Below are 21529 nucleotides of genomic sequence, written 5' to 3'. Positions count from 1 at the left end.
ACGTGGCTTGTGTTCTTCTGATTGCTCTCTTCAAAGGATGAATGACCAAGTACAAATAAGTGCTGCTTGGGCCATACCTACTGTAAAAATGTGCCAAAGTACACATTAAGAGGCAAGAAGGAAGTTTGCTTGCTTCAAAGCAATTTCAACTACCGGGTCAGCTCCTGTGAAAGGTTTTTACCTTCTGTTAGGTCCAGTTCCTTTAAGAATTCAAAAACATTGGGGAAAACAAAACATGTTTCAACTGCTGGTGTTTGACTTTGTTCTAAACTTGATTTGGATAAGGTGACAACTGTAGGTGAGTTCTTTAAATTTAACTTATTTGCAGTAAATGCATTGTTATCTTAAGAACAGTAATTGATTTGACCTTTTCCAACCATTTTTATTTGAAAACCAGCAAAAAAAAAAAAAAAAATTGAAGTAAATGACCTGGAGCTTTATTTGGGATTTTCATCCTAAATGACACTTATGCCATGCTGGGAGTTCTTTCAGATGTAGCCAGATGCAATGGAAAGCAGTTTGGCTGCTTGTCACCTCCAAGGAGTTTGTTTGCAAACCTTTAGTGTGGCCAGACAGTCTGTGCTTGCGAAGTTAAAAATACTTGATGTGATCTACTGTTGCTGAGGGACTGTAGATGAAGGTGAGCATTAGGAACGTATTTGGGAAACTGTATGTAGGTAGTCTGCAGACACCCTTTTGCTGTAGGGCTTTCAGAAGTTTGTGGTGCTTTTGTTTCTTTTTATGCTTTCAGCTCCAAAAGGGAAACAGAATAAAAGTCAAGAGAAGATCAAACTGGGGGGCTCGCTTTTTAAGCTTTTCCTTTCCCCTGTTGCCTAGTGACACGGGTTGTTTTACTTGAGCTACCTGGGTTTGCATTTCTGGAGCCTTTGTGATACAGGGCTACAGGATGAGAGAGGGGTTACAGCTGCTCCTCTGAAAATTTCTTGAGAAGTATGATATAGTCATCTGAATTTCTAACTTCATTAAATTAATGCTACTTTGTTTTGGACCTAGCGGTCTTTACCGCTTTACCACAAATTAAATGAATGGTTTTAGCAACTTTTCCAGGTGTCCTTACATAAACCCTTCAAACTGACCTGCAATAACAAATGGCAAAAATGAGATTGTGTAGTTTCTTTCACTTCTCTAATTCTGGACAATGTACACTTGGTAAATTTACTTCTACAGATTATTTCGCATTCATACATTTTTAGATGTTTGTGGAATTAGTATGATAGCTTTTTTCACCTTCATACCTTGTATCACCTTTCAATTTGTTTAGTGTGCTGTGCTTTTATTTTCATGAACAGTCCTCTGTAATTGAGTTATTAGAAAACTAAAAAAGCACTGGGGATGGAAGATTGGGAGAAACAACAGGAGCATGTGTTGAGATCTCAAAAATTACTAAGTTCTGTTTTCTGTAGTAGTGCAGGGAAAGCAAAACCTGAATGGTTTCTTCAGAAAGATTCGGAGGGGGACACACCTTCACTTATCAGCTGGCCTTCCAGGTATCATAAAACCTAGCTGTGTGGCTAACAATGACACTACCAACCTGCCCTTTCCTTTCCCTTTACTCTGTCTTCATTTAATACTTGCCTTTAATTTTCCTTTAACAGCAGCAAGTCATAAAATGTTGTTTCTTTTGAACAAACAGCTGTTGAAACTTCCCTGAGGCATCTGCTTTTAGTGTAAATTACAGCCAATGGGTATTCTGATGAAGAAGTACAAATGCCCCTGGCTTCTTCCACAGATACTATCATTCTGTCTTCCACTGATTTGATAACTTCTTATTTTACCCCACTTTGTATTCTGCAAACCAGCAGATTTTTATACCACATACCAATCTATCTTAGCATTCCCTACAATTAATTCCTTGAATTCCAAAGGAGATGATGCAAGAGAAGTAAAAAAATTATATTGAAAGGAAAGCAACATCTTGATCAGAGCTACAAGCAGCTGCTTTCTCCTTGTTTGGCAACACATACACGTGAGGAGCATTGCAGGAAGACTCTTTTCCATGATCCTGATGAAAGTAATTCTTATAACCCAGTACTAACATCAGTGTGGATGTTCTCGAGAATGTTTGGTACATGTACTTTTCAGACTGAACACACTTTCTGTGCTTAGGAAACTGAGAATTTTCCCTGATAAATGCTCCAATCCTCAAAGAGAAGAAACACCAAAATATTTAAAAGGCTGGTGTTTCAGATAACTTTGAATATCCTGAATTATTCTCTCAGATATTAATTTGCCTTTTTTCTAAATCTTGCCCTTTTTTAAAAAAAACATGTAAACTTCAAAAAAGTCTGTTGGTAGCAAGCCTGGAATTGCACATACTTCGAGCCAGATTAATTGCTTTCAAATAAAGAGCTGGTTTCCTGCTATACTTGAGTTTCTCTCCTTCCTGAGAATTAAAATAATTTTTTATACCAATTTCGGAGGGGAGGTAGTACAGGGCTTTCATTTTTAATAATGTATATATGATATTTACAAACACTTGCCCTGTAAGCTGTCCAAACACTTGGCATGGCTGTAAAACTGCTGGAGAGCTTACCTGTAGTTGTAGTCATAGAGCAAAGGCTGCCTCTGGCTGCACGTGCTTGCCTGCCGTTAGTACAGTTGCTTTAACTGTCTAAAGGTAGAACACAGCTCTGGTTTGCATGGGTGTTCACGTCCAGAGGTGTTTCTGGACAATACACTGATGTAAGGTAACTTCTTGGGACCGTTGCTGTAATGTTTGCATGTTAGAATGTAATTAAATGTTTTTAAATGGACCACCTGTTTTGGTAGTGGGGTTTTTGTTGGGTTTGGTGGGTTTTTTTGGTCTCTTTCTCCCCTGCAAGCCCTCTGAAGAGCAACAGCAATGCCAAAGTTTCACTTTGGGCTATAAGACTTGCACTTTCAACCTTTTTTCTCACTTACTGAAACAGGTTCAACATGTAATGTGTTAGATGTCTTACATGATACACAAAAGCACAAGTAAAAAAGTCTCTGGGAAAACATCTGAAGTGCTAGGTGGAGATAGCAACATGTTTTTTCATCCCTATCCCCAGTGCAACAACATCTTGATATGTTGTAAGCTGCCTGGGGTAAGACATCTTAAAAAATCTGACTACATACATGACTGCCAATAGCATTTGCAATTTCAGGCTGAACCCAACACTTTGGTAATATAAAAAGCGCTTTTGATCATTTTGTTTGTTTGAGACTACGGTTATTTGCTGTTTGACAAAAACAGTGGTGACCTCATTGGAACATGCTGTATATTTTCAGAGCTTGCTCAGTTACCTTCTCAGGAGCCATGCATGTTTAAGGGCCTGTGAATCACTGGAATGGTCTTGAGCAATGTTACTGCTAAGATTTCGGGGTGGGGAAGGAAGGAACTGCATCATAAGATTGCTTTCCTTTATGTATTGTTTGCTTGTTATTTTAATACAATATTGCTGTCTATACCTGCAGTGGGTGTCTGTGTTCCTTCCCAGATTGGGCATTGCTCTTCACTGCTTTAATCCTTTTTCTTTCTTAAAGAGTAAAAGTTAGAGAGAAACTGGTGAAAGAGGAAAGTGCTCGAGGAAGCCCTGAACTTGTCACAGACAAAGTATCTCAGAGAAAGTCCCATCCAGTGCCAGCCCACTACATGCCTCTTCAGACAGAAACGTCTGCCTTTGATAGGGTTGTAAATCAGCCCGTCAGCTCAGTCCACCAACCAGTACATGGCTATATTCAGCCTGCTGGCACTGCTCACACAGCTCAGCTGATGGCAACAGAAGAACCGGCAAACACCTCTATTGGCAGCCTCCTCCTACCAGACAGTGTCAGCCTCTTAACAAAACCATCAGCATCCGCTGCATCAGACAGTGAAAAGAAAGAGAGTTATGGATCAAAGCCTGATGAAGGAGATTCCTTGGAAGGTGAACAGGCTTCCAAAGGCAGAAGACCAATTTTGCCATCTGAGATTCGCAAGCAAGGGAAGAACCATGAAGGCCTCTTTGGAGGAGGAGAATTGGATACCCCTGTGGGGAGTGCCTCTTTCACAAGCAAGCTAAAAGTTAACTCAGAAGTTCAGAGAGAGCTGGAATGCAATAAGAGGCAAGCTCCTGATGAGCAGTTTAAGAACCCTGAGAACATAGAAAGGAGTGAAGCTGTAATGTACATACAGAGTGGGTCTGTATCGCAGCCTGCCAAGGCAAAAGCTCCTGTTTGGAAAGTGTCGACAGCAAAGCATAAAGTCCTGACTCGCTCAATGTCTGACTATACTGTGACTCCTAAGCTAGAAGTTTTTAAAAGTAAGGAGAGCATGGAAGCAGATGCACCAAATGGTGAGATTGGCATGGTTGACACAAAAGTCTCTGTTGCCCAGCTCCGTAATGTCTTTCTGGAGACTGCTAATGCGAACAAGAAAACAGAACTGTAGGTGACATTTCAGACATGTTTTCGTGTGAAACTTGCACGTCCTTGGCAAAATTACACACACTCAACATCAGTTGTGTTCAGCACTTAAAGCACACAGCTTAGCTCTCACCAGTGTGTATTGGAGGCTGAGATGGTTTGAATCCTGCTTTTGTGCTTCCGCTTGCTAGTGCAAGTTGTGATGTGGGGTAGCTGGAATGTGTACTGCTGCGCATGTTACCAGAGGAGCATGCAGAGTGATCTCTAGTGAATTGTTGAGATGCTTACATCTATGCTTTACTTCTCTCTTCTATTTTCTTTTCTATGTGCTTTCTATGGTGTGGTTATAAAGTGAATCTCGGTTTGAGAAGTCAACAGCAGGCAGCACTTTGTCTGCCAATGGTGACCGTGAAAGAGGGCCACGAAGGCCGAGGCGCTATTTTACTCCTGGTGAAAATAGAAAGACTTCTGAGAGATTTAAAACTCAACCTATAACATCAGCAGAACGAAAGGAGACAGATAGGTAGGCACGTATGTGGCTCTGTGTAGCTTTCTAGTGCAGGTAGACATGAACAAGCTTGTGAAGTAACTTTGTTCATTTATTAGCATAAACATTTTGCAAGGTTATTATTTCTCTTTTTAAACAATCATGTATTTGTTATAACTTCTTAAAAAATAAAACCCCAAAACACTGCTGACAAAACCAGTTCATTGCAAATGCCTCTCACATAAAATGGTGAACAGTGATTCATCATAAAATATTATATCTGTCTGGTTCTGTCTCATGATAAATTTTTGCCCATTTTATGTAAGGAGTTTCCTTTCCATTTACTCTGCTTTATCATTTACTTTCATTGTCAACAGCCAAAGCTACATATTTTATGTGAAAAGAACTGGCAGCAAATCTTAGACTTATCTTCTGCAAGATGAACTGGAAATAATTTTTCCTTTACTCTGTTTAAGATTGGCTGCAATTGCTTGCCTTTCTGCTTTATTAAAGGATGTCAAAGTGGAAAATGTTGAAACTTGAAAAATAGGTGAAGTCTTTCCACTCTTAAGAGTTTTGAGGTTCCGCTACTTCAGATGGAGTTTGATTTTAATTTCTGATGTCTCGTTTCCAACTAACTTCTGTTTGATAATTTTTCACTAGGTCAATTCTGAGTGCAGAGGTACCAGCTGCTGAAGGTACGTTACTATACTGTTTTCTAAGGAAGAAATGTGAGCAAATGCATTTTGTTTTAGCTGAAGAACTGTTTGAAAATGTAAATGAAGTCCACTTGAAATTACCTATAATTACCTGTAATATGTTTGAAGTACCACTTTTCCTTGGCCCCTATTAATTTCAAATTAATTTAAGTCTGAAAGTCTGTCTATGGATACCTGACTTTCTATGGGAGGCAAGTGGCACAGTGGCTTGACACTTCGACAAAAGTTTGGGGTTTTTTCTGACAGCTATTTGATGGACAAAAAAATAAACATTTTAATCGGTGGTCTAGGACTATCAACTAAAAAAGCTTTACTATAGTATGAAACTGATATTGGTTACATGTTTTCTAGCTAAGGAAGTTGCTAGATGCTGGTTATTAAATTATATAATTCATTCTACCATCTTGCTTCTCTTTCCCTCTTCGCTCTCGGCAAGTCTGGCACAAATTAAGTAGGTAATCTCATGTGTAGCTAAATTTAGATGTAATGCCTTATGCTATTTGAAAGCTGATATTCTCTGCAGCTTTAAGATGCTGGCTCTTGGATCTGGAGGATGCTGATTTCAGCTCCTAAGTCTACCAGTTGAGCTCTGAAAAATGGAGACCTTGTGGTTATCAGAATGACCAGCTTCCAGGAGACACCATCTTGTATGGTCAGCTAGTAGAAAATAGATGCTCTATACGGCAGGATGAATTTTGACCCTTAAGACAGTCTTTCAGTATAATTGGTATTTTTTAGTCCATGTGTGATCATGGACTAATGTAGTAAGTTTTATTGCTCTTCAGAGGTTGTTTGGATAACTTGAAAGCACGTGAACTGCGCTGAAGACAAGTCTTTTGTTCTCAAATCCTATTAAGAAATTTCCTCTGACGCAATACATGTAAATACAAGTAAAGTTTACACAATTTGGTTCATGATAAATCTTGTGCTAAAAAGGATTAGCAGCCAGCTTATTTGATGCTGGTACTTCTTGCCTTTGTGAAACGTGGTTTTTTTTAGGAGTTCAGAAATCATTTAGTCAAAAAACCTTGCACTTAATATGAGTTTGATTAATTACATTCAGTCTCCCTTTTTTTTTTTTACCCCTTTTGTAGACGAGGAAAAATTGGATGACCGAGCCAAACTAAGCGTAGCTGCAAAGAGGCTGCTTTTTAGAGTAAGTAACACATTTTTCTTAATAAAAGGCTAAGTTAAACATTCATAAATAAGATATTGAAGAACCCATGGTGCATTAGAATGCAGTGTAATGCAGTTAATCAAGTCTAACATATGTAATTTTTTTTAACTTCATCTGTACACACACAGCAGACCTGTTGCTCTTTAAGAATGTCATGTAGAGAGAAGAGGAGTTACTTCTAACTGGGACTCCTGTAGTGCAATTTCATCCTGCTTCTAAAGATGGGCATTAAGGAAATGTACTACTTTGCATGCAGGAATGCTAAAAGGAAAGTACTGGTTTTGAATGTTTCTTCCATGGTTTTAATTATGACGTATGTCTTTTTAGGAAATGGAAAAATCATTTGAAATGAAAAATATTCCTAAACCACCTACAAGAAGTTCAGCAGTAGAGAGAAGGCTGAGGCGTTTGCAGGACAGATCCCACACGCAGCCCATCACCAGCGAGGAAGTGGTCATTGCAGCTAGGTAGGTCTTGTACATATGTTGGCTCCAACTTCGATTCTCGCTTTTAAATCTGGGATTAAGTTCCATATATGTGGTGTTTACAACTTCGTAGCAAGGATAACATTTATTGTTAAGGGCCAACTTCCTTGAGAACCACATGGGAAGCTATATTGAAATTCCTTTTTAGAAGTAGAGGGACTAATAAAGCATAACTTGTATGAGCTGTAATTCGGCATAGATCTTATGAACCTGCAAATGAGGTAAACGGGATTAATCACATCTTTGGTTTGTAACTCAAATGAGGAAGACACTGTGTGCTGAGGGAATTCTGCATGATTTCTTATGGAATGTATATAAGGGAAAACCTTCTGCACTCAAATCTCAAATGTACTTTTTGGAAATGAATTTCTTGCACTCTCATCTTACATCATGTTTGTTTTTTTTTAAAAAGGAAGGTATTTTTTGGGGAAAATGAAACAAAGGTGAATGGACATTCACCTAATAATCTGCTAGGAGATAACTTCTGTTATGGGTAATGAGTAACTTCAAGAGACAACCTGTTTGCTTCTCTGTGCTTTTAGTTCTTTTGAAGTATTAGAAATTATTTTGCAAAGGTTGCAGCAGTTAACTCAGTTAATTAAAAATCATTGCTGTTTGTTGTTTTTTCTGTTTTGTTTTTGGTCTTTTCTGTATTTAACACTTAATGTATTGCTTTTCTTAATGCTTTTTTCTTCTCTCTCCCTGTGAATTTTTCCTCCTTGGCAATTCTTTAAAGTGAATCTACCCCTGCTTCACGTTCTGTGAATACCCACACAGTAGTGGCAAGAGTACCTAGTCCCACTGTAGTTAAGAGCACTGTACAACCTATCAGGTACTGGGGGGGATAAACATGCATGTTACATGGAGCACAAGATTCCTCAATAGCAGATGCATCTTTAAAGTCTGGAATGCCTTTTCAATGTGTCAAGTCAATTACTTGTTTCAAGAACATTTAAAACCTATGTCAACTTCATTTATGTTTGCATGATGAAACAATGCAGCTTTTTTTTGGGTCAAGCATCTGTTCTCAGGACCTTTCTAACCTCACTTACCTGTTCTAGAGAAGATTCTTCTTAGTCAAAGAAATGAATTTGCATGTGAGCAAACCTAGCAGAACTCTCTTTGCTCTTATGTTTTTTGTACAGTTATGTCATCTTGAGATGAAAACACAAAAGCTGGGTGCTTGATTTCACAAGCAGTACATACCCTTTTGTCTGTCTCTACATATGTTGTTTTAGCTTGCAAAATTAAAGATAAGAAATTGCACCACCTATAGGTAAACTGGCAGAATACTGTTTGTGTGTTCCGAATGAGAGAATTTTAGAAGACACTATGGAGAGGAAAAAAAAAAAGAAAATACTACTAATTCCATAAATGTGGCTGAATCTAGCTAGAGGTGAATAAAATAGATTATTGTAGAGACAAATGCAATTACAGCTTTTATGAATGAATGTGTCTGCCTTCAGCATTGGTCAAACAATCTTCAAAATTAATGGAGTATATTTCAAAACTACTTTTTGTTTTTGAGTTACACCAGATAAAACAAAAGACAGTCTGAATTCTGTTCCTCTTCAAATTATAAGAAGCATTACAATTTATGCTACCCTAGAAGCAGCAGTAACTTGGAGTTTAATTCCATCTTTTAAATGTTTTTATTGTGTACTCTTCACAAATTCTTTCTAATAAAATTGAATATTGTGTAATTTGCACTGTGGGACCCGTGATTGTTCTACAGCACCTTAAATGTGTCTCCATACCTCTGTATTCTGTATAGAGAGATTGGTCTGAAGAGTCTCTTGAGTTCCCCTTAAAAAAAAAAATCGTTGTGTTCTAATCAGATGAATTTGTGAATGAAAATTTAACTTTTTTTAAATCTTCAGCTGTTGAATTAGAATTCATCATGCCAATGTTGAACCACTGCATAACCACTTAGGCTGCTATATTACGTTGGCTATTGTGCTTCACGTGCAGTTCTTCTGCTTCTCTCAAACTGAGATTTTGAAATTTCAAAATGGCTTCTTCAAAACTCATTTCCAGTTCTGTTTCTTCAGCTTGCAGGCATCAGCACACCAAAAAATTTTAGCTAAAGAGGAGATAAGAGCTGCCAGAGAGGCAATGGGGCCAGATCAGTCTGATGAACCAGATTCTTCCACCTTAAGCTTGGCAGAAAAGATGGCTTTATTTAACAAACTGTCTCAACCAGTATCCAGGGCCATATCCACAAGGAGTCGAGGAGATATTAGGCACAGGAGAATGAATGCTCGTTACCAGACTCAACCAGTCACTCTTGGAGAAGTTGAGCAGGTAAGTGCAATCTTAGCAATTTTTCATTTGTTTGTTTTTATTGGAGCAAAGAGCTTTATAGTAAGATGCTGTAACAGCTGGCCTTTTCTTTACTCTGAGCCACACACTGGGGTCATGACACACTCACAGGAAAAACATGTCAGGAAACAGTCTTCTGACATTGAGAAACAATATCCTTTAAAATGTCCAGCTTCATTGGTGTGTTTTTTAAGTAATTCGAGAGTACATCATCTTCCTGATTAGTGCATGCTGTACCTCTCATAGTGCCTCTTTTCTGGTAGAATACTGCATGTCTTCTGAAAGTAAATTCCTGACTGAAGGGGTAAAAACTGTAACACATATCCTGCTTTTGATGTACTTTCAGGGAATTTTTGAGCTTTGTTATGTGCAACTTCCAGACTCTTTCCTGAAAGCACTGTATATTTCTGTTATTAGTCAGGACATATTCTGTCATTTTCCTGTGGGAGGGGGCATTGATTTTTATTTTTATTTTTTTCCTAAAAGAAGAAACACTTTTGAAATTCAGAAAGTTATCAATATAGATAACTAGAAGTTATGTTACCAAAATACATAATTGCAGAAGTATCTTGTGCATAATTTTGTAATTAAAGCTGAAATCCCTTTGCTGATCTTTCTAAATTTCTAATTCTAATAGATGCAATGGAGAAAGAGTAAACTGGTAACTATTTTCTTAATCTTTCTTTGGAATCTTTGAGCTAGCATAGTAGTCTCTGCTGTGCTAACTGGTTTGTTTAATGAATGACTGTGTTGTCAATGCTTTATGGAATTTGCATGTGCATTTTAAGTTTTCAATTTATTTCCTCCTACTGATGTGACTTTTGTCTATTCCTTTTGCATGCTGTTGACTAGACTTATGGTTTGATATTTGAAAAAGTCTTAGACTAACAGTCCTCCATGAAGATGATTTATTTGGCAGACTGTTGACTAGCTTCATGGTTTGATATTTGAAAAAGTCTTAGACTAACAGTCCTCCATGAAGATGATTTATTTGGCAGAAGCGTGAGGAATGTCTTCCCCACACAGGACAGCACAGAGCAGAGTCTCTCTCTGGCACTGAGCTAACTCCAGAGCTAAAAGCTGCATAACTGTATGAGAGCAGAGCTGTGCCAAAGCTAATTAGCCCTGCTGAGATGCAGACTTGATTAGCCCCAGCACATGGCATGTCATCCAGTGTTCTGGAACCTGAACTAATTTCTTCCCTCAGTGCTACACAGTACCATGTCAGTATGAGCCTTTTCACGGAGTCCTGGCACAACATCACGTTGCATGCTACACATACACCTTTTATTGCTAAAGATGTTGCTGTTCACATGCAGTTGTTTCTTCCCTGGGTGGAATAGTCCCATCTGCAGCCAAATTATAGAGGCATTGTTGCCCTCCTTATCTGTTTCTAGTCTGTATTTACAGAGCATTGTGTTCATACGGAAGCACATCTCTGAAGAGCTGATGTGATTAGACTGTTTTCAGTAATTTATTATTTCAGAGCTTTTACGTCTTTTTTGTTTTGGTTTGGTTTTTTTTGTTGTTGTTATTATTCATAGGTACAAAATGAGAGTGGAAAACTTACTCCCCTGTCAACTGCAGTTGCAACGTCGGTTTCAACAATGGCATCTGTCCTTTCTCCACTGTACTCTGGAGACCTGCATGCGAAGGCAGCTGCTGATGGAAATGCAAGCATTGCCACTAGAGCTGATTTGAGATTCCAGTCCTCGGCAGAAAACTTAGACTCTTCAGGAAAACGCACACAGAAGCCAGAACAGTGGCAGCCCCCAGTGGAAGCACTAGAAAGCAACAGAGCATCAAAGAAGCATGACGAAGAGAGAAAGAGGTTTCTAGCACATGAAGCTAATGAAATTACAAAGTACAGATCCTTTGAGGAAGAAACCACACATCCTGTTTCTGGAAAAACAGGAGACTACCATAAAGAGACAACACACAGCTTCCTGAGGAAGGGCAGCATGGAACTGTTTAGTTCACAAGCACTTTTTCAGCCTCTTGAACAGAAGGAAATTGATACTCGCTCACAAGGTAAATGGCAAGTCAAAGCAGCCCAGTCCTTTGAAGAAAAGATAGACTTGGAAAGAGTTATGAAAAGCAAGACTTTGCAAAGAGGTGCAGTATGTACTTGCTATTAGCATAGTCTCATTTAGCAAACCATGATGTTTCTCTAGTTTTAAACATCTTTGTTAAAAGCATTATCAGGGCTGGTTATTTTTTCCTCTTTTAACACTGCTTAAAGGGAGAGAAATACCTGTGAAATCTTAAGTTTTACTAATACATTTTTATCTTTATTATTCTTTCAATCCTTCAGCCTTTAAAGGTGGCCTAGTTTTATTCAGACTTTCTTACTTTGAAAGAATTGGTATTATATGCTGAAGCTAAGATTTATCCTTGCCTCTTTTCTCCTTGCCCCTGCTCTCTAGAATGCTGAGCAAGCTAAACTTGCTGTTCTGGGTCAAGTGTCTGCTCAAGTTGCCTTCTTGTGCATATGTAGTCATGTATTAACTACATATGTACATGTATGGCTAGTGGTGGATAATTTTAAGGTAACTAATTTTGCAAAACTACTATTTTCTCTTCAGTGTGATGATGAAACACAAACCAAGTAATTCTCAGAGCAATTGCATTTCTGTATGCACAGTATAATTCAAACTTAATAAGTAAACTCACCCATCGTTGGATAAAGTGCTTTGGAAATAATTGATCAATTTGGTCGTTGCATAAAGCACTGGTTTTAGAAGGATGTTGTGGTTTTTTTCTGGTTTATGATGGGGTACAGGACCACATTACTGTGTAGTGCTAGAAGCCTTTTTGTCTTCACCCTGTAAAGCTAGGGCTTTTTTAATGTCATGATCTTTTAACAGGCATAGGAAAAAACATATAGTTCTGTCTGTCTTTCTCAAAAATACTGTCCATTCTGTCCTTTCTGTCACTTTTGGTGACTGCAGGGGAGATGGAGACTGGGATAAAACAGGAGCAGTCATGTATGAGGGGGATGTTGTGCTTGTAAAATTTCAAAAAGAAAATTGAAGATCATTTATAACTCCTTAAGAATAAATGTAGTGGTGTATGTATCTTTCATGAAGGCAGTTTTTCCTACAGTTTAATTACTGCTTTAAAAAAACAAAACCAAAAAAGCCCCCAACACTCTCCTAGGCAATAATACCTTTATTAAGCTATTATATGTCCTCTTAGTTTGCTAGTTATGCATTAAACTCCTTTACCAATAAGTTAATTTCTTGTTTAAATTTTGTATGCTTCCCTTCCCCTACTCTTTGTTTCCTTCTCACTTTCATCTGCCCATTTGTTTTCCTGTTGGTGTGATGACAGGAGCAGCAGCTTGTGCTTCATCCATATGAAGTTCAGAATTGTGTATTGAACGTGTTGTTCTGTGGCTTCATGTGAACTTCAGTCACAAATGGGCAAATCTTTGTACTCTAGCTCAGCCAGAAATTTTTTCTCTGTTAGGATAGCATGTGATTTGAATGTTAAAAAACAGATTTGCTGATTCAGTGTTAGTAATGTAAAATATATTTGAGAATAGCACTAAGTTTAATTCAGCACTCCTCTTTTGAATGGGCAGACCACGCTGAGCCAACTTCTGAACTCACCAGCACATCAGCAATGAGGACAGTTTCAGAAACTGCAACTGCGGCATCTTCTAGACTGCAGGAGCTCTCTGAACAACTGGAAGGCAAATTTTATAAGAATTCCAGTGAGATGTTTTCCGTTGGAGAGAACAAAGCACAAACAGCTGAGGATATCCTTGATAATTCCAGCAAAACGATGTCAATTAAGGAAAGGTACTTAAATTCCACTTTTAAAAAATTATCTCTATAAATGCAGTTATTAGACTCGTGGTATAAAAAGAAGCTTTAAACCTGTTTCTGAAAAAACTAAGTGATTATTAGGCTTTATTAGATATGAAATACTAGCAGCAGAAACTTGCAGCAAATCTTCCTGACATGCTTATAAAGCAGATGGTGGTGAATGAGAATTACTGTTCAAGAGAACATGATAATCTGATTTTGAAAGAGCCACCTGAATAATCAGTAAGTAATTCAGAAAATGAAAGTTGTAAAAATACATGTTCTAGTTACAGTTATACTAATACACTCAACATACTTCCCTGGGTTCTGGTTTGAATTACCACAGGTATAATCTGATTATTTTTTTTTAATAGTAAGCTTTTGTTGGTCTATGGGAGTAGTCTCTTTTAAATAAGCTGAGTACAGGGAGTAAGGGTTAGACTCTGTGATGTTTCCCTCTTCAAAAATAACGTGGTTGCCATTGTAACTTCTAGGAACTCACTGTAGGAATTTTAAAAGGATAATAAATTGGAGAGGTTTGGAAGAGTATTAAAAATATTTTTTCCAACCCAAGATCATTCTGATCTGAAACAAAATATTAAGTCTTCTGTGCTTGTGCAGACAGTAGGAGTTTGAAACTGAAGCTCCAATAGCTGCTGTAGTACTTGTAAAAGTCATTCTAAATTAGTTAAAACTTTGGGAGTATGAACTTGGTCCTCCTTCTGAAGGATGAATTTAACTTTTCCAGTTTACTGTCGTTTTGCTTAAAGCAACCTTCATCCGACCACCCTGTCCCCTTCTCTGAATAAAAATTATGCAAATGAAAACTGTCTGGGCAGATAAGGTTTCAGATTAGTAACTTCTGGTTTATAGGTGGTAAATTATCTGCCTTCCCTGATTCTGGTAAGGAAAAAGAGGTTGGAGGGAAGATCCAAGGATTAGCAGCTGTTTCAGTCATAAGTTTGTTGTTCCAGTTGAGTTGATCTCTTGAGGAACTGCTATTAAAGAGTGTCAGTCACGCTCACAATCTGGAATCGTTTTCGTTAGGCCTCCAAGACTGTCTCTCTGTCCCAAAGCTGAGAAAAGAAAATACCTGCTGTCTTGTCAGGAATGTATGTATTCTGAGCTCAAAAATGTCTGTAAATGGCACAGCTGGTATAAAAACGTTTGAGTCTTCCAAAGTACCACAATAGTCTACCTGGTCCAGAATTAAAAAACTACAACCAGTAATTTTTGTTTGCTTGGCTACAGCTGATGCCAAGTATTCATAAACCTAGAAGAACATTTCAGCTGAAGATTAACTATTCCACCTTGGATTTTTTATTTTTCCCCCCTCTTACATTGACTAACTTCAACTTCCCATCCAGTGGATTTTTCTGGCTGTGTCAGACATTCTTTCACCTTATGGAGGAACAGCTTTTCCCCAGATGTAATGTTATTTGGGCAGGATGCATGCATGCTGATCTGGATGAAAGTGATTTTCAACAAAGACTTACTTCACTGAGCTAATATTATCTTTGTGGAGCGAGTGCATACCTGGCATTTTCAGAATTACCTGTATTCTATGGAAGAATGAAAATCATTATATTTCAAGGCATAAAAGACACCTATCCTCCCTTCTTCTGGAAACATGCAGCTAGAAGGTGAGAGGGAGCAAAGGCTCATATCTCTGATTAGTTTCAGCTGTGTTTTGTTTTAGGCAGCCAGGGCCAATCACTGATGTGTTATATAGGACGAGTGGAAACAGTTTTTTAATTGTCTTGCTTTCAGGAAGAGGAATGTTGTGGACTTTGAATGGAGCATTAGTTGTGTGTAACTACCTGTCTTTGTGCATTTATGGAGACTGGAGTTGCTACAAGGCCACCCTCTCAGCTCTGCTTTAGAAGTCAGCTTCATGCCCCAATCACCATTTAAAAATCTGTCAATACCTCTGATTTCTGGTAGACCACTTACCATCATTCATTCCTTCTCACAGAGAGCCCAGCCTAAATTTAATCTTCAATTTATTGTGATGTATTGACCCCAGAGCAAGATTTTGTTATGCAGACTAGTCCACACTATGATGAATTTATGCACCCTTTAACAGTCGGCTTCCTTTTTATAGATACTTACTACAGTAGATACTTATCATATTTGCCTCTAGAATTTATGATTTAGCTGAAAAGAACTGGTCAAGTGCAGCCAATGGAGTACGTATAAAAGCCAAGCCTGTGTCCAGTTTAATCTGTCTCAAGGATAACCTTAGCAGCTAAGAGACTAAACATATTGCTACAGAAGAAAGACATGTCATTTTTTACATTCTTTTTTGCCAGGGTTTTTGCCAAGGTCTTTCATACAATGCTCCTTGTTCAAATCTTGTTTCTATTTCCCTTCAGTATTAATCCAACATTATGCCTTCAGCTGTGAAAACTTTTTGCTTTAAGCCCATCCTGACAGATGGTTATTCTGTCATCAATGATGGCAGATGTTCTGTCTCGTTAGCAGGTGAAAGAAGGATGCAGAGCAAGCTGCCAAAGATGGACAGATACATAAAAAGCTTTTTGCTTTCAAGAAAAGAGTGAAACTTTTTTTTTCAGATTGAAAAGGAACTTTTGGAGCCAAAAGCAGTATGAATAGAACTGTGAAAGTGAATAATGAATTCATTATTATCAAAAATGGAAAACTAGAGGTATGCAATGAAACTAGTAGGGAGCAGACCTTGAACAAATTCAAGGGTTAGACCAAACAATTACCTTATTTTTACAGACTTTCCAAAGAATCAACTGCTGTGTATACTTGGAATTAAGCTTGTGTGCTTGCTTGCATAAACCAGTTCAATAGTCCTTGCATCTTTATTCATACAAAAGTGTGCCCTCTAGTCTGAACCTATTGCTTTTTCCATCGTTCAAAGCAAATGCATGGCTTTAGGTTTTACACAGCAGTGAAGTTTCTTTAAGTGGTGGTGTCTTCTCACACAAGGAATGAGTTGTTACATTCCATATACAAGTGAAGAGTGAAGGGCTAGTATGAATTTATTCTTAAGACAGAGGAGAATACATAGTCTCTAAAGACAAGGAAGCAGTCTTAGAATTACAAATTTTCTCTTCCTGATCAACCAAGCTGTTTGGGGCAAAGGTCCTGCAGTAAAGTCAGGTTAAAAAAACTGCATGGTGGCAATTCAGTCGCATCTTGATCTCCTCCACAGTTTCACACATGCATGGATGCACTCCAGAAGATTAGTTCTGGGCAGTGAAATCTTGTATACGTTCTGGAAACAATGACCATGGCCTCAGCTCCTTATTGTGAGTGCTTCTCACCCCTACTCATCCCTGCTGTGAGGTATGAAGCAACCAGGCAATGTGAAGCCTGCCAGCACTGCCTGCCTGGGCAGGAAGAGAGGAAATAACTGCTTTCTTGAATACTAACATTCTTACTGCCATTGTATTCTGTGGATTAACTGTTTTCTGCATTCTCCGTTTTTCTCAACTGACTGCCTTAGGACCAATTGGTTGTCCTTGAGTAGGTCAGTAGCATGGTTGCACACCCTGGATTTTTGCAGGAAGCAGCTGCCTGAAACTTGGCTTCTGACTAGACCTGTTTGGTCCTACCCTTTCCTTCTCAAGAGTTCCAGGACAAGACTTACTGTGAGGGTAACAGTAATTGCATCTCCAAAATAGGATCTCTGTATTTTGTGGCCAGAATAGGCTGCCAACGCTTTAACAACTCAACCTGTTCAAATATGAATAGGGTTAAGGGTTTTGTATAATACTTTCTAAAATGCCCTAGATTCAAGAACGTTATGTAGTAAAACTTAATTCAACTAAAATAAAAATGTTGTTAACTGATTCAACTGTTTGTACATGTACTGCAGATACACATTTTTGGGTTACTAAGAATGATTTCTGAAAGGTAGAAAATTCATAGAAATATTAATTTCTGAGGAAGGTAAGATGCCTGTGTAGATCTTGTATTCCCAACTGGCTTCCCCTCCCCCCAAAACTAATCACCTCAGAGTTTGTATGGACAAATAGGTTCTGGTTCTAGCAAATAAAGCTACATGCTGTCCCCACCAGAGCCAGTCAGTATCAGTTAGTATTTTGCTCAAGATGAGGAAATAGCACTTGTAGAAGTTCCTACTTACCTGAGATTAACACATTTTAAGTATAAGACAACCTGTAAACAAGTAAAATCTTGCAGACAGATTTCACAGTTGTAGTATAGTTAGCAGCAGGCTACTAGAGCATTAGTACTACTGCTTTGTGTCACAGCAATGCCTAAGCTAAGCAAGGAGGTACTAAGTGATCCCTAGGAGTCTGATGGGAACCTTATTCACTGGAGTTGTAATGAAAGCAGTAACTGTAGAGTTGTCATTTGATGTGCCTGATGAGTCCTAATTGGTGTGTGCCTGCTGAATAGACTTCTTCTTAGGTTTTAAAGAAAAGAATTTGTTAAATCTTTTTTTAATGAGTACAATAGAGACCAAAGGTTGGATTCACCTTATTAGCACTGGACATCTACATCATAAGCATCCGTACCTGAGCTAGTCACTGTCCATGCCTTATCAACAGAAGGGAGGGAAAAAGGCAGTGATTAATCTAACCTATTTATATGTCTACTTAGGAAGATCTGCACTGTGCCTTGATCTCCTTGACTGTATTGGCCATTTCCACTGACTATACAAATTAACTGGGGTGCCTACCTCGGAGCTAGATGTCTGTGTTTTGACAGATGATTCTTATTCAACATGTTCAGTAAAGGTGTGGTGTTCATTTGTAAGCTTTGTATAGGTGTATGAAATGCAAATAACTATAGTTAATGTTAGAAAACATAATTTCAAATTCTCTTGAATGCAGCATTAAGGAAACAATAGGGGTAGCTTTTGAGGGTAATGGGAAGTACAATGCTTAAAGCTACCTGTTAACATGTTTGGTTTTTTTTCCCAGGTTGGCATTGCTGAAGAAGAGTGGTGAAGAAGATTGGAAGAGCAGGCTCAGCAAAAAGCAGGAGTATGCAAAAATGTCTGTCACTCAGATGCAAGAAGTTGAGCAGCTGTTGAAGAAGGTAAATCTATCCTTGTTTGGAAAAAACATCTTGCTTGAAATGCTTGAGCTTTTTGAAGATGCATCCAATTAGATAGGCATGCCTAATATTAGCTACTAGCTCCTGCTATTCCCCTTGTTGTTAGGCTTGTTTAAAAAACAGTTCTTCCAACATGACAGCTTTTTAAGCAAGAAGGTGTTCACTGTCTTGGAACACACAATATTGGTTACAGTGTCTTTACATCAGCAGGTTATGAATCACTAAGTAGGCCTGTAAGGCTTCAGGAATTACAGGTATAATGATTTAAGCCTTACCCCCCCTCAATGAAATTAGCTTAAAACTTTTAAGTTCAAGTATTTTCTTTAGTATGGGTGAACGTGTAAGAATTTCAGATCCCTAAAGCTCTGTTGTCTCTGTGCATATTCTTTTTTTTATTGAGCAGTAATTTTAGATTCAAGAAACACTGAGAATACTTAGTTACCAGAGTATTCTTGAGCCATTTGGCTTTTGGTTATCTTGCATGACTTTTGGTGTTTGTGGATAGCCAAAACCACTTGGACAAGGATTTTATGTGTTTTGTCAGTGTTAGTGAAGAGAGTGGAAGACAGGTAGAAGGGTGTAGAGGAAAGTTCACATTGTTAGCACACTCTGGCTATGGCTATACCTGAGTGAGTTATGTTGCTCAGCTGGAGTGAATCTGTAAATCAGAATGATTACCAATGAGCACCTGCTATCCAGGCAGTACTTGCTTGTTTCACTGCAGTGAATTTTTGCTAAATTTTGTCTGTTTCTGTGGCCTGACTGCCTTAAGCAGCTATGGTGTTATATGGGAATCCAGGAATGCACTTCAGGGCTTAGTCTGCATTCTGCAATGTGAACCAAAGCACAGGAAGTGAGTATGACTAGGAGATTTGCTTCCAGGTGGGCTCTTGGTTCAAATTGCAGGACTAATGTAGACTTGCTTCCCTTTTGAGTCTAGTAATTTGAAAACTATAGCGTCAGATAAAATGGACTGTTTCAAAAGCCTTCAATTTTTGAAGGAGTATTTTCACAGAAGACAAATGAAGATAAAATTTGTGTTATAAATTTTATTAATGGGGACAGCACTCTTTGGATTCAATTATTTAGTTGTGAAAATGCTGCTTCTATTAAATAGTATAAGCAAACAATAACAACAATTCTCCTGTTCCATTAGTATATTACAAGTAATGAGTTGTTACACAGTCTATCATTATTGAGGATAAATCTGTGCCTGAACATGTGATTCATCGGTGTTTGTGTGTTAACTGGACAGAAAAACAAGAAAGAAAGCTGATTTTTTTGCAGTTTGGTTTATGGGTTTTGTTTTGGTTTTGCTCTGTCGACTTGCTCAAAAATCCAGTTGCACATTTGAAAGGTGTCCTAAAGCAAAAATAGTTTCAGGGAGGAAAGCAAAATTGCAGTCACATTTTTAACAGGCTAGTCTCCAAAATGACAACTGTTGAGATCAGATAACAAATGTACTCCAGCTAAAGACAATGGGGTTGAGAAAAAGCTTTAAGCAGCTGCCAAGATTTAGGCAGAGACAAAACCTTTGTTCTCTCCTCTCACTCCTCACAACCCATATCCTCCCTGCTGTGTTACCATGTGCAGCAGCTTCACTCATCATAGCACAAGTTGGGCTTTTAAAGCAAGTAAGCGAGCATGAAGTGCTTGGAGGGTACAAGCTTTGAAGTGACAATGTTAGCAGTGGGAATTTCTGTGACACTGGGTCACCCAGTCTGTTAGTTCATGTTAGCTCTTGGCTAATTAGAGCCTAAAACAAAGGATTTGCATGTCTGCCAGTGGGTGAAATCTTGGATGTATAAGAAAAAAGAAATAGTTTTATTAGATACACAACTTCCTGTACTGTATTGATATTTGCCATGCTGATTCATTGTATGACACATGATAAATAATGTTGAGCTCCATTAACTGACCACACTGCTTACAAGACCCCATGTCAGCTCCCCTTAAATCTGAAAATACCATTAATTGATAATTAATCAATGTGATTGCTATTATCATTTGAGGACCATGAAGCAGTGTGGCACAATTCTCTATTTGTAGAAGAGCTTTGAGACTAAAATGTGCTTGAGAATCTCAGAGTTTTCTGTCTCTGGTTTGCAAGAAAAATGCAGGGATTTTACTGATTACTGTGTACTGAGCTAGTTAAAATACAGTTTCTACACACGGCAGTCATGCATTGACAGCAAGGGTGTGAAAACTTCTGTCATGCCCTGCTGCTCCAAAATAATGCCTGAAGTTTTTAGTTGCAGTATGTGACTCCTGTTAAGGTAGTCAGACACCTTTTTAGATTTTCTTTTGTGCATGCGTGTGCCTTTTAAAAGGTTGTCTGAATTGTTCTGGAGATTTGATTATTGAAGGATAGCTCTATAAAATAGAAGTTATTAGATTTCTTTTAAACAGCAACAGTTGAAAGGCTCATACTATACATAAAATAGTTATATTAAATAGTACTGTTTCGTCACACCTAGTAAAAATGTTTCTGCAGAGTTGTCTTCCTGGTGAGATATTTCTCCAAATGTGTTAGTCTATATGTAGGCCAGACTGTAGAAAAACCATAAAATCCATGGAAAAGCTGACAGTGCAATCTCAAATGGGGATGAAAAAGGGAATAAGGAAGTAACTTGAGGAGATACAGATGAGAGAAGAAGTTAAGATTTACTTGGAGGTCCAGCATCTCCTTCTGATGATTGCTGCACATAGAAGGAAAATTTGTTGGAAGCTGTGAGACTTCTAAAATTATTTATATGTATGATAAAAGATACATAGAGCTAAAAGATTAGCTCTAACATCAGAGGAACAACTGTACACTGAGGAATGTCTTACTGGGAAAAAAAATCCTTTTTATTTGGGAAAAATATTTTGGATTTAGTATATTTTTATATTCATCACCCTAGCTTGGATGGAAGAGTTTCAGTTTGTTGGGTTTTCTTCATGGGCAGAAAAACCAGCTAACTTGAAAATCCTTCCTTAGTATCAACATAGCCATTTTTAACAGACTCCCTAATTAATGTGATTACCAGCAGCATTACAGTTACATTAAAGCAGTGACTGACATTGAAATGCACTTAATT

At 38.1% G+C, this 21529-nt stretch overlaps 1 protein-coding gene across 25 annotated transcripts in view; it reads left to right on the top strand.

The window, feature by feature from the left end:
• SVIL (supervillin) overlaps positions 1–21529 on the top strand; it is a 134108-nt gene that overhangs the window by 83783 nt on the left and 28796 nt on the right. For 14 of the 25 annotated variants that reach the window (XM_051609457.1, XM_051609453.1, XM_051609452.1 and 11 more), the window contains 12 exons: positions 1425–1508; positions 3529–4410; positions 4742–4912; positions 5540–5574; positions 6690–6751; positions 7100–7239; positions 7994–8089; positions 9309–9561; positions 10217–10240; positions 11124–11610; positions 13166–13385; positions 18314–18431. In XM_051609457.1, the coding sequence (XP_051465417.1) occupies positions 1425–1508; positions 3529–4410; positions 4742–4912; positions 5540–5574; positions 6690–6751; positions 7100–7239; positions 7994–8089; positions 9309–9561; positions 10217–10240; positions 11124–11610; positions 13166–13385; positions 18314–18431 (2572 nt within the window). The remainder of the gene's footprint in view (positions 1–1424; positions 1509–3528; positions 4411–4741; positions 4913–5539; positions 5575–6689; positions 6752–7099; positions 7240–7993; positions 8090–9308; positions 9562–10216; positions 10241–11123; positions 11611–13165; positions 13386–18313; positions 18432–21529) is intronic. The other 11 variants (XM_051609466.1, XM_051609464.1, XM_051609444.1 and 8 more) reach the window with 7 other exon arrangements.

This window comes from Apus apus, chromosome 2 (genome assembly GCF_020740795.1).
Source record: "Apus apus isolate bApuApu2 chromosome 2, bApuApu2.pri.cur, whole genome shotgun sequence".
Taxonomy (NCBI): Eukaryota; Metazoa; Chordata; class Aves; order Apodiformes; family Apodidae; genus Apus; species Apus apus.
This window is presented reverse-complemented; position numbering and strand designations above follow the sequence as displayed.